This window comes from Nilaparvata lugens, chromosome 4 (assembly GCF_014356525.2).
Source record: "Nilaparvata lugens isolate BPH chromosome 4, ASM1435652v1, whole genome shotgun sequence".
In the NCBI taxonomy this organism is placed as follows: domain Eukaryota; kingdom Metazoa; phylum Arthropoda; class Insecta; order Hemiptera; family Delphacidae; genus Nilaparvata; species Nilaparvata lugens.
In genome coordinates, this window is record NC_052507.1 from 52,605,296 (window position 1) to 52,619,380 (window position 14,085).

Here is a 14,085-nt window from a genome sequence, read left to right on the forward strand (position 1 = left end):
TTTTTATAGTATTACATGAACTAGAAAACAGCAAAGTTATAATCAATTCCATCTTTATTGATATAAAAATAATATAAAATACAGTTGTTATTCTAATACAATAGTAATATTTTAAAATATCAACTAATTGGTAATATTATATATAATTATATACCCTTTGATTGATAAACATGATTTTTTCAACAGCCTAAATGTTTTCTTAAAATAACTGATTTCTGCATCTTTGAGGCAGTGCAATAGTCTACAATACAAAAAAATAGTTGCAATCATGAGAGCAACTAAAACACTAGGAAAGAAACCAATTGAACAATGAATGTTTAAGAACAAGTTAGTAATATCAAGTAAGTTTAGAGCTGTCATACTAGAACAAAATAGAGCTAAAACAATAATAATTATAAAATACTGAGTGAACCCTGATAACGAAGTTCACAGATGAATTATTACAGCAAATGTAAAAATAAATCATTTGTTTGGATAATTACATACGATTTGCAAGCGGAGGACAGAAAGAACAATGGTGGGCCAATCTTGGTTCAAGCCAGGTTGTTTGCTGATGACATAGTGCTGATTGCAGACTCACAAAGAAAATTGAAAGAAGCTGTAACTGAGTGGAATGAGGAAATAAAGAGGAAAGGAATGGAATTGAATATAAGTATCTGGGAACAGTCATCAATGAAGATAGAAAATTGGATAAAGAAATAAGAAATAGAAACTCTAAAGCTAGTCGGACTTTCTATGGTACAAGAGAATGTATTTTTGGAAAGAAGTGAGTACCACAGTGAAGAATAGAGTATACAGAAGCATCATAGAGCCTATAGTTTTATATGGAGTGGAAAGTTGGCCCTTAAAATCACAGCAAATGAGCAGAATTAGGGCAGTTGCAATGAAGTGCCACAGAATAACGGCGGGAAGAACGTTGAGAGATAGAATAAGAAGTGAACGGATCAGGGAGGAAAATGGAATGAAGGATATAAAAGAAGTTATAGATAAGAGACAATTAGGATGGTGGGGTCATATACAGAGGATGGATGATGAACGGAAAGCCAAACAATATGCAAATGTGGTTGTGAGTGGTGGGAGGAAGAGAGGACGGCCCAGGTACTCGTATGAAGAGCACATTAGAAGATTGGGAGAGGAGAGAGGAAAGACGGTGGGGCAGATGCGGAGGCTGGCTGTGGATCGGGACAACTGGAGGCGGTGGTCCGAGGCTACCCCGACGCTGTGAGGCACAAGCGGGGCAGAGAGAAAGAAGAAGTTTGAATAGTTATATAAATAAAAAATAATAAACGTATACCTATAATATTGGCTTGTTCTTTCTTAGGTGATGTGGAATGTTTTGTTTAATATTGCAAAAATTGCAACAAACTAAAATAACAATGAGAACATGTTTTCAATAATAAAAAATATCTTAAACCTAAAAATATGGCATTCCCGGTATGTACCCGGTAGGTACAATTTAATTAAAATAGGCCTTCAATTTCATCTTTTTCAGTATTATAGTCGATGTTGTAGATACATGGACGGGTGGGTAAGCCTGGCATTTTCGTAATCTGAAATAGAAATACAGTATATAAAATCAAATACTAAAAATAGTTCTAATAATAAACGAATCGAGCATGCAGACGTATTGTCCTATGCATATGCTGATAGGACGGTTGTGTGCGTTGCAACTTTCGAACTATCAGCATGCAGACGTATTGTCCTATGCATATGCTGATTGGACGGTTGTGTTCGTTGCAACTTTCGAACTATCAGCATGCAGACGTATTGTCCTATGCATATGCTGATAGGACGGTTGTGTGTGTGTTGCAACTTTCGAACCATCAGCATGCAGACGTATTGTCCTATGCATATGCTGATAGGACGGTTGTGTGCGTTGCAACTTTCGAACTATCATCCATCAACTAAAAGCTATTTATTGTATATTGTAGTATTGTATTTTTATAGTATTACATGAACTAGAAAACAGCAAAGTTATAATCAATTCCATCTTTATTGATATAAAAATAATATAAAATACAGTTGTTATTCTAATACAATAGTAATATTTTAAAATATCAACTAATTGGTAATATTATATATAATTATATACCCTTTGATTGATAAACATGATTTTTTCAACAGCCTAAATGTTTTCTTAAAATAACTGATTTCTGCATCTTTGAGGCAGTGCAATAGTCTACAATACAAAAAAATAGTTGCAATCATGAGAGTAACTAAAACACTAGGAAAGAAACCAATTGAACAATGAATGTTTAAGAACAAGTTAGTAATATCAAGTAAGTTTAGAGCTGTCATACTAGAACAAAATAGAGCTAAAACAATAATAATTATAAGATACTGAGTGAACCCTGATAACGAAGTTCACAGATAAATTATTACAGAAAATGTAAAAATAAATCATTTGTTTGGATAATTACATACGATTTGCAAGCGGAGGACAGAAAGAACAATGGTGGGCCAATCTTGGTTCAAGCCAGGTTGTTTGCTGATGACATAGTGCTGATTGCAGACTCACAAAGAAAATTGAAAGAAGCTGTAACTGAGTGGAATGAGGAAATAAAGAGGAAAGGAATGGAATTGAATATAAGTATCTGGGAACAGTCATCAATGAAGATAGAAAATTGGATAAAGAAATAAGAAATAGAAACTCTAAAGCTAGTCGGACTTTCTATGGTACAAGAGAATGTATTTTTGGAAAGAAGTGAGTACCACAGTGAAGAATAGAGTATACAGAAGCATCATAGAGCCTATAGTTTTATATGGAGTGGAAAGTTGGCCCTTAAAATCACAGCAAATGAGCAGAATTAGGGCAGTTGCAATGAAGTGCCACAGAATAACGGCGGGAAGAACGTTGAGAGATAGAATAAGAAGTGAACGGATCAGGGAGGAAAATGGAATGAAGGATATAAAAGAAGTTATAGATAAGAGACAATTAGGATGGTGGGGTCATATACAGAGGATGGATGATGAACGGAAAGCCAAACAATATGCAAATGTGGTTGTGAGTGGTGGGAGGAAGAGAGGACGGCCCAGGTACTCGTATGAAGAGCACATTAGAAGATTGGGAGAGGAGAGAGGAAAGACGGTGGGGCAGATGCGGAGGCTGGCTGTGGATCGGGACAACTGGAGGCGGTGGTCCGAGGCTACCCCGACGCTGTGAGGCACAAGCGGGGCAGAGAGAAAGAAGAAGTTTGAATAGTTATATAAATAAAAAATAATAAACGTATACCTATAATATTGGCTTGTTCTTTCTTAGGTGATGTGGAATGTTTTGTTTAATATTGCAAAAATTGCAACAAACTAAAATAACAATGAGAACATGTTTTCAATAATAAAAAATATCTTAAACCTAAAAATATGGCATTCCCGGTATGTACCCGGTAGGTACAATTTAATTAAAATAGGCCTTCAATTTCATCTTTTTCAGTATTATAGTCGATGTTGTAGATACATGGACGGGTGGGTAAGCCTGGCATTTTCGTAATCTGAAATAGAAATACAGTATATAAAATCAAATACTAAAAATAGTTCTAATAATAAACGAATCGAGCTAACTGACGAATAAAATATATTTGAGATAGAGTTGATCATTATTAACAAGAATCAACAATTAATATCTGTTAAATAACTATAAACACAGCTATCTACTATTATAGAAGGCGGTGGAAATGGAAAACTGGCTACAATGTCTTCCTATAATTTCCAATAATCTGTTGTGAATCTCGCTATAGTCAACAGTTCAGGCGTTCAAAACTTATCACAAAGAGCAGCATAAATAATAAGCATTCAATATTATCATATTTTTGTTAGGCACTGGAAGAATGGCAAAAAAACGACACAAACATGATTATAAATAGGGCCTGGTCACAGAGACCGATCTGCGATCAGAATTATCAGGATAGATAAAGATATCTACAGGTGCATACAGACATATGCCGGTTGCGGACGAACCACTATCGCATCTGGGATGTGGGACCTACTATTTTCCTTCTTTGGTACCACAAACGCAGCGCAAATGGAATGCATTGGTAGGCATGGCAGTGGCACTGATACTTCCACATGGGCTGTGGTAGCGATTATTTTCCTTGCGATTGTGGTACCACTGGTTTGATCACCTTGCTTCCCCTAGCTTCTGTACCACAATATTACACTAATGAGCGTTTACTCAAATGTAGTGTGAAAGACTCTCTGCGTTAGGCCGGTTGCAGACGAACCACTATCGCATGTGGGATGTGGGACCGACATACCACAGAAAAATACGACTAACGCAGAGAGACTTTCACACTACATTCGAGAAAACGCGCATTATTGCAACAGTTCTCAGATTTCTGTATCATAATCGGGTGTTTTTATCATACAGCTGTTTTCAAAGTCACAGCGACTGCGATTGTGGTGCATAAGCTAGGGGAAGCGTAGTGCGAGGACCTCCTAAATACTGAACCTGAGCATACAAACAAGATGGTCGCCATATTTGGTAGACTAATTTACTGCCATCAGCTATGTACCAGCTCTCTCTAATAACTTATTACTGTTCAAAATCATTTTTAAGAATTTAAATTATGTTTAGTGTAATTAATTTAATCTAAACAATTTAATAAATTAAGGTTTATTAAAAAAGTAATTATTTGATAGGGTAACTGGACTTTATTTATTCTCATGCACATAGCATTCAAGAGCATTTTCATGCACGTGAATTCACATGCACATAGCTTATAAAATAATCGTTGTTTTATTCTAGCTTAAGAATTCAATGTTCTCAATTTTTGCTACTTTGCTTGCTTGGGCAACTGAAGGTTTTGGGCAATATCGTCCAAAACCTTCACACACGATTTGTTGTAAGAAGGCTGATTTGGAAAAAATGTAGGGAAGGCACCATCACATAGTATAAGAACCATCTTCACACAAGAACTTGTCTTCTTTAATAATGTCTGATGCTCTAAAATGATTGATACACACAGCCGAATATTGTTACCTAGTGACTTTATAATCTTTCCTACGAATACACCTTGTCCACTTTTTCCTTAGCTCTTCATCTTTGGGAAAAGTAAATATTGTCACTAAGGGTGTTTTTCTATAATATAGTTCGATTTACACCAAGGGACACAACAATTTCTAGGCATGTTCAATTAAAACTGTCGATAGGCCTACTCATTGTAGCATGTTGTTGTATGAAGCTAAATATTGAATTAGGGATGATTAAAAAAAATTATCTACGGTAGAATATTATAAAATTATTGTTGATTAAAACACTTTGAATACACTTCAAATACTCAAACACTCACTAGGTATACATTTTGAATTCTTATAACGTTACTTTTCACAATTTCAATTCATTAAAACTTACTAAAAAAAATCTAATTTGAATCTCTATTACATCTTAAATAATCAATTATAGAATAATAATTAATCAATTATAAAACAGGTAAATATTATATAAAGCCCGTAACATTTGTAAACAAACTTCACATAACAACAACAAAATACTAAAAACTGATGAGATGACATAGTCCAGTCAAATGGTAGTTTTTCAGGAAACAGCCCCGAAAGAATTTTTCTCGACGGTTCTATATGTATTTTGGGGAGCTGAATTCGAATCCGAAATTTGCTGACACGCCAGAGGGCGGTTTCACCCCCAAAACCCCCAAAATTTCGGACTTTTTTTCGAATTTCTCATTCAATCTCGAAAACCTTGAGTTTCTCAAGAAATATCATTCTCGACAAAATTAAAGAAAATAGAATTTCCAATAAATTGAGTGGTCGCGCAGGACTCTACCGTTTTTGGTTCCGGAGCTAGGAATTTTCAAAAAAGGGGTATTTTTTAAGGGTTTTTCAAAATTATGCAAACTCACCACTTTCACCCTATACAACTTGGATATTTCATAGTAATGATGAAAAACCACACATCACGTGAAAGAGCAATTAATTCTGAACAGGATTACTTGGGAATTTTCAAATCTAGTAGAGGGGGTGGTGGGAACACCCAAAAATAGAAAACAAATCACTCAGTAAAATACAAATTGTTCATTATAATACCTTTTCAAGGCCTTCCTAACAGAAAACACTATATTTCGGCTGAAATCATCAAAAGAGGGTCATTTTCTATGAGAATCACCCGTTAGATACACTCAATTCCATTATTTCCGGGTGATGTGTGGTTTTTCATCATTACTATGAAATATCCAAGTTGTATAGGGTGAAAGTGGTGAGTTTGCATAATTTTGAAAAACCCTTAAAAATACCCCTTTTTGAAAATTCCTAGCTCCGGAACCAAAAACGGTAGAGTCCTGCGCGACCACTCAATTTATTGGAAATTCTATTTTCTTTAATTTTGTCGAGAATGATTTTTCTTGAGAAACTCAATGTCGCCCTCTGGCGTGTCAGCAAATTTCGGATTCGAATTCAGCGCCCCAAAATACATATAGAACCGTCGAGAAAAATTCTTTCGGGGCTGTTTCCTGAAAAACGACCATTTGACTGGACTAACAGTATATCAGTGTCAGCTGAGTTGATACTCCACCATATATCGGCGCCATTTTACCTAGATTTTCACACAGGCGCAAGTCCGGTATTTAGGAGGTCCTGGTAGTGCTCAAACCAGTGGTACGACAAACGCAAGGAAAATAATCGCATACTACAGCGCGCAACGCCATGTGGAAGATCAGTGCCACTGCCATGCCTGCCAATGTATTCCATATGCGCTGCGTTTGTGGTACCACAGATGGAAAATAATCGCTCCCACATGCGATAGTGGTTAATCTGCAACCGACCTTAGTCGTATTGTTCTGTGGTATGTCAGTCCCACATTCCACATGCGATTGTGGTTCGTCTGCAACCGGCCTTATATGTCACGAACATGTGCATTTCGCTTTCCATAACCTGATGCATATTATATCTGTATCTTACTATTCCTGTAAAAATACAGATATATATAATGCTGAACATCAGCTGATAAAAAGCGAAATGCACGTATTCTCTACGCATATCAAAATATAGGATCGCAGATCGCTCTCTGAGTAGCAAAATTAGTTTGTTTTCTCAGCCAGAATTTCTGTCGATATTATTGAACACTCTCATACGAAGCAATGGTATACTTTTTTCTGTACGACTGAGCAGAACCCCTTCAAATGAAAGCAAAATAATTAATGGAATGATTTAGATACCTCGCCAACCATAGCGACAACGAATCCGGCGCCGGCCGATAGGTAGATGTCCGACACGTTGATGGCGAAGTTGGTGGGGACTCCCTTCAGCGCCGGGTCTCCGCTCAGCGACAGCGCTGTCTTCGACATGCACACTGGCAGTTTACCAAAGCCCTAAAACAACAACAAGAGAATGAAAAAGAGGAAGAGGAAGAATAGAATAAGGGAGCGGTTTGACTCACTGATAAGCTATCGCTTGGATAAGTTAAGAATCATGCGCCTGCTACTCCCATTAGAAGGGCTTCTTTGACTGCTTCAGCCAACTTCTCTAAATATGATTCATAAGTTGTAAAATTGCTTCCCGTTGGTTCGGAACCCACCTTAAACTGTATATCCACTCATCTCTAATTATCATTCGCCTCATTACCCACGACCTCATGTGGCCATCACCCACAGTAAAAAAAAAAACAAGTATCCATTACACTATTATACCCAGAATATACGGTAAAACAGACGGTGGATTATAATATAATTGAATTTGGAATTGTTATTTATGCCTTGAAACTATCAGTAGTGCACTATCAGTAGTGCTGCAAAAAACCCTTCAATTAACATCATTTTCAACAACACTCCAAACTTTTCATAGATTAGTAGTGTTTGTCAGATCCCGTGGGAGTACATTACAGACCAATACAATATGGTGATCTTTCAAGCAAGGGGTTTTCAACACAGGCCAAAATTTGGAAATCATTATTGCAACCTGAGTTAATCTTATTGATCATTTTTGAAAACTGAAGACTTGAATGAATGATTTGCTTTTTCCCTAGAGCAGTTACTTATTTATCTATGGAAACAGTCTCAAATTATAAAATGCTTGGGAGAAAACAAGAGGCTCAGCCAAAAACTGTTCCCCTTTTCCACATTCTCATATTCTAGATTCCAAATTTCAATTGCGAATTTTTCCACTTCCAAGAATTTTAGTCTTACTTGCAGAGTTCCTTTTCAAGCGGCGCTTTGCGCTGGGGTTAATACTAGTTATTTCAAAAGATTTAAAAAAAAGTATTTTCGAAAGAAATGGAGAATTTTCTCACCTTCTTCTCATACTCTTGCATACGCTGTCGTACAATTGGAGTGAATTCAACCGAACTAGCTCCATACATTTCAGCCGAAATAGTTCTAATTTTTTCCTCAATTGATGAATTCAAATCGTACAGGAATCTGTATAAACAAGAAACAGAGATGATTTAATCAATTTACCTGTTACTAATGAAGCGTGTTAGACCTTACAGTCACATAAAAGTCATACATTATAATAGTTCTATGACTAGGTCGAATGATACTTTTGTCACCTTACATCTAAATTAATTTCTTTCTATGTGAACAAGGTGTTTTCTAATTGAATTTTATTTCATTTAGAAGGATTTAAATAGAAATGGGAAGTAACACCATTGTAACATCAAGGATGGAGGGCGAATGGTTAGCAAAATTGCTTTTCCTCCTTTAATAATAATAATATCGAGTGACCTGGCTGGCTCAGTTCTAGTGTCAGAGTTTTCAGGTAGCAACTGATTAATTTCAGGGCCTCTGACATCACCTAATGACTGCTTTTTAGGCAGCCGGGACCGACGGTTCAACGTGTCTATCCGAAACACGGGAGTGTTTCCTCCTTTAATGACTTACCTTTAAAGAAGAACTCTTGAAAAACTAGTAGAATGGCTGCTAGCTTCCGATATGTTTGTACTAAATTATTATAATAAAACTAAGCATATGCCATTCAGAACGGCCAGTGAAACAGTATTAAAGACAAGAGATGACAACTTAGGTTCAGCAAATGATGCAAAGGTACTGGGAGTTATTAAATAATGTATTAATTTTTTAATTTCTGAATGGAAGAATTAAATAATAATTGTATATTACTAAAGTCTGTTGACGAAGTAAATGACTCTCATATTTCGGGTGGCTTCAATTTGACCGTATTTCATCAGAATATACAAGGAATTAGAGGTAATTTTGATAGCTTGTTAACTTATATCAGTTGTTGGAGTCGCAGGCCTGCAGTTCTGATATTGTCCGAGGTATGGTTGAACTCAAGTGATGAGGCATCTCAATTCTACATCGATGGTTATGAGCAAATTCCCAGTATTTCCTTTTTTACTCTTGCTACTGGTATAATAGCTTACTACTCAATTGAATTGTCTGATTTTGTATGTGAAAGTGTAGATGGTTACATCGAGGGTGCGGATTTGATAACTCTGCGATGTAGCTTTTCTAACTACCAATTTAATATTTTATGTCTCTATCGCTGGCATGGCTTCAACTTTGAGCGGTTTTTAACAAGTTTCAGCGCTGTACTAGAAAGCTTGCCGGCAGGCGATTCCATCATAATTGGTGATATAAATTTGAACATACTAAATAATGACTATAATGATTATAAAGTTGATGGCTATCTTGATATATTGAGATTTTACGGTCATGAGCAAATTATAAACATGTTACCAGAGTAACAGATTCTTTTTCCACATGCATATACCATATATATTTCAGATCACAAAATGTTTCCCATTTTGTTAAAGGTACTGTAATAGAAACATCAATAGGTGACCACAAAGCTGTAGCCATAACGCTCAGTCAAAATAATAGGCTAGATAATAAATGTGTTATTGGGGAGAGGGTTACTCTAGACTATGGGCGCTTACAGGAAATGTTGCGCTCTCATGACTGGAGTGATGTTCTCTTCAGTGATGACTTAGATTTCAAATTTAATACATTTCTAAACACTTTGAATGAATATATTGAATGTTCTAAATCCTCTAGAATAATAGTGGCAAGAGGGACGCATTTAAGAAAACTTAAACCCTGGATAACAAATGGTTTATGTGAAGCAATCCATTCCCGAAATAAATTGATTAAAAAAGTTAGAAGAAATCCAGAAAATACTCAAATAAAAGCCAAATTGAAATCATTTTCCAAGAAAATCAAATCCTGGATCAGAATAGAAAAAGAGAAATATTATTCCACAATTAATGACCTGCCACCTCAAAAAAAGTGGTCTATCTTGAATAAATTATGTGGTAACTCTAATAAGAAAAGTAGTAACAATAAATTTAAAATTGAACATGGTAATAATATTATAACGGATCCTTGTGATTTGGCCAATCTTTTCAATAGGTTTTTTGTTGATGTCTCTAAAGAAGTAGCATCTTCAGTCACAAACGGTGCTGATCAGGAGTTGGGAGAGACTGACGATTTCTTTCAAATTCCCCACTGCCCACATTCTATTTTTTTGAGCCAGTAACATATGATGAACTCCTCTTGTATATGAACGACTTGAAGCAAGGAAAGGCTCCAGGGGATGATGGTGTACCATCAAAAATGATAAAGTCTATTGCAACTGTTGTGATTCCCATTCTGATTGATATTTTCAATTATAGTTTATCAAGGGGTGAATTTCCAACAGCAATGAAACTAGCCAAGGTAATTCCTATTTTTAAAAGTGGTTCAGAATCTCAATTAAACAATAATTATAGACCAATCGCACTGTTATCGATTTTTTCCAAGCTTCTGGAAAGGGTAGTCAAAAAAAGAATATTATGCTTTTTAAATTCAACAAATTTTTTTATGCACGTCAATTTGGTTTCCGTGAAGGTTGTAATACGGAAATGGCTCTTGAGAGCTTCATGTCAACATTATATAATAGCCTGAATGCCAGAGTTGCTCCTCCGGTATCTGGTCTTTTCTTAGATATCAGAAAGGCCTTTGATACAGTTAAACATTCGCTACTGCTTGACAAACTATCCAGGGCTGGTATAAGAGGTGTGCCTCAGAATTGGTTCAGATCATATTTGAGTAAAAGAGTGCAGTATGTTGCCCTGGGGGATGCCAAAAGTGAGATCCTGGAAGTGGACTGTGGGGTCCCGCAGGGTTCAGTACTCGGACCAGTTTTATTTCTCATTTTTATAAATGACCTTTTCTCGGGTAATTTTAATGGTATTCCAGTTTCCTTTGCAGATGATACTGCTTTCTCTTATTGTAATACAGACGTGCAAAACCTAAATAAAATTATGCAAGAAGATCTGAATAGAATGCTTTCCTGGTTCAATAAGAATGGCCTAGCCCTAAACCTCTCTAAAACTAAATATATATTATTTACATTGTCTACTCCTTGGCAACTCCTTCACCCATTAAAATTTCATACAATTTCTTGTAGTCAAATCAATTGTGATTGTGGTACTGTGGCACAAACTGATTTCATCAGGTATCTAGGTCTGGTAGTGGATGAGAAACTCTCTTGGTCTCATCACATTTGTAAATTAAAAAATTATCTCCGCCATATTCTAAAAAAATTCTACCACCTTAGAAAATTCATTCCTTCAGTTGTGCTCAGGCATCTCATTTTTGCTCTGGTGGATTCCAAATTAAGTTATGGCATTAGTTGCTGGGGATCCACCTACAAAAACCATCTAGCACCTCTAATTGTGCTTCAAAAAGCCATAGTACGGTGTATCAAGGGTGTGAGCAGGAACGAACACTCTTTTCCTTTCTTTCAATTTTTCGATTGTTTGCCATTGCGCTATAAATATGTTTTCAAAGTCTTATCATCCTTTTACATGTTATCAGGCAATCGAAGTCGGCAAATGTTCGAGAATGATAATGTATACAGAACTAGAAGAGTAGTTGAAAATTTAGCTAGACACCCCAGAGTGTATAACACTTTTTTCAGAAATCCTTTGTCTTTTTGGGGCCAAAATTTTCCAACTATCTACCTGATTATATAAGAAATATTGATAATCAAATTCTTTTGAAAAAACAAATATCAAAATGGCTTACTGGATGTCTGCCTGAAACTATTGAGAGTTATTTTTCTGTAATTATCTGATTCCCATTCTATTATAATACTTCTTTTACCTTTTTTGCACATACCAACTTGAAAGAGAAAGATGTGTGAGTGTGTGTGTGAATGTAGCATTAAAAACTTTTTTCACTGACCTCCTACTTGCATACAAATTGTAAATAATTTGGCAAGTAGTATTTTTATTTTGACAGGAACTAACTGTATAGAAGTTTATATCTTTATTTCACTGAGTTGTGTTTTTTTTGTCAAAATAAAAACCGATTTGATTTGATTATGTAGGACTCTGAACTCTCCTGGAGACCTCATTTCGACTACATGAAAAAAAAACAAATTAAACTGGGCAGTATCTGGTCTTAGAAACTTGAAGAAATTGATAAATACTGGAACGCTTAGGGCCGGTTTCCGAGCTCGGAATTTAGCTAAGTTCTAGACTTTAACTGGCTTTGAACTCTGAAGTCAGAAAATTAGCTTTCCGAGTCATAGCGTTAACGTAGTTGAGGACTTAAATAGACTCTGGGTTTAGAGATCACGTTAGACCCTGGAGTTTATAATTTCGCTTTCTGAGTGAAGGGCTTATAAGTCCAGGACTTGAATTAGATTCTCGCCTCTTTCCGAGTCAAGGATTTATCAAAAATCGTCAAGTCCAGGACTTGAAACAGCGTGATTTTAAACCCTAGACTGGGGTAGGGTTTAAATTCAAGTTCTAGACTTAACTGAGCAAACACAATTCAGTTATTGTTTTGGAGTAGATAAAAAGCCAAATAGATATCATGGAATACCTAAATTATTTGGATTAGTCCATCTAAATTCATAAATTATACTTAGCAAGTTCATTTTGGAATAAAATTGTATCAGAATTATGCGTAAAAACCTAACCTCATTTTACGACTGTGAGATAACCTAAAAATGTTCAATGTTCAAGCAAAATAATACAAGGATTGCCTTGGAATTTATATTCCAATCTGAATGTTATTAATCAATGTCATATTCAACATATTAATAATAATAATATAGCAATAATAAATTATTATTCCAGTTTTTTTAACAAATACGTTTTCAAACTCAATAGCCTAATGAAATTTTTATTCCTAAATCACTGGTTAGGATCAATGATCAATAATAGCAAAACGTAAAATGAAATGTTTATTCATTCACCTTTCAAAGGTTTTGCTTTGAATAGGCCTACAAAGAAATTGAAACGTATTTTTAGTTTTTTTACAAAATAGTTTGGAGAGCATGCTCATTTGAATTGTCCCGCTTCAATCAGCTCTTTCCGTTTTGCTATAATGCCAACAATACAACAGCAAAATATTGTGAATTTCCCTCATGTTTACTGCGTTTAAGTCCTGGACTCAAATAAGTCGAGAACTAGATAGACTCCGAAGTTTAGAAGATAAAATCGTGACTCAGAAAGTCAATTCAGACCGGAAAGCTTATTTTAGTCTTGGACTCTGTAAGTCCAGAACTTATACATCCCGAGCTCGGAAACCGGCCCTTAGAAGTGTTTGTTTATTTTGCTCTGTCACATTCTCTTCTGTCATACTGTGTTGTATTTTGAGGCAATTCAAGTCATGCAATACATATTTTTAGAATTCAAAAATGGGTAAATCTATTAAAAGTTGTAGAACTTATTTCAATATTCTCCCACTTCCTGGTCTATAAATTTTAGAGGACCTTTGTTTCATTGACAGAAATAACGATCATTTTAATACAGCCGAGTCGTTCACTCGTACAATACTAGGAATAGACAGAGCCTTAGAGATCCATCGAACGAGTATGTAGGAGAGGAGAGTGAAGAGTGCTGGAATTCGGCTTTATAACTTATTGCTAGCCTTATGATGAGATGTGTAGAGTTGAAGTGAAAGAAGAGTTGATAGATGTGTGCCCTTACTGTAGTGAGGGATTATTTTTGTATTGTGAAATGCACAAAATAAATAGGAGATTGATAACTTGGGACTTGGCCATTTACCCCTTGAGAAGTTCAGTCAGTAGAATGCTGAAAAATGAAAAGAATAAAAATCACTAAAGGTGGTTCAGTCGCGAGAAGAAGGTCGACTAGTGAAAAGGTACGTCAAATTGGCTGCCCTGCTG

At 35.7% G+C, this 14,085-nt stretch overlaps 1 protein-coding gene across 2 annotated transcripts in view; it reads right to left on the reverse strand.

Moving 5' to 3' along the window:
- Positions 1 to 1,974: 1,974 nt before the first annotated feature.
- Positions 1,975 to 14,085, reverse strand: part of LOC111052053 (C-1-tetrahydrofolate synthase, cytoplasmic) — a 61,068-nt gene continuing 48,957 nt past the window's right edge. For both annotated transcript variants that reach the window (XM_039425793.1, XM_039425792.1), the window contains exons 17-19: positions 8,234 to 8,360; positions 7,164 to 7,316; positions 1,975 to 3,488 (exon numbers count right to left, since the gene is read on the reverse strand). In XM_039425793.1, the coding sequence (XP_039281727.1) occupies positions 3,399 to 3,488; positions 7,164 to 7,316; positions 8,234 to 8,360 (370 nt within the window). In that variant the 3' untranslated portion in view covers positions 1,975 to 3,398. The remainder of the gene's footprint in view (positions 3,489 to 7,163; positions 7,317 to 8,233; positions 8,361 to 14,085) is intronic.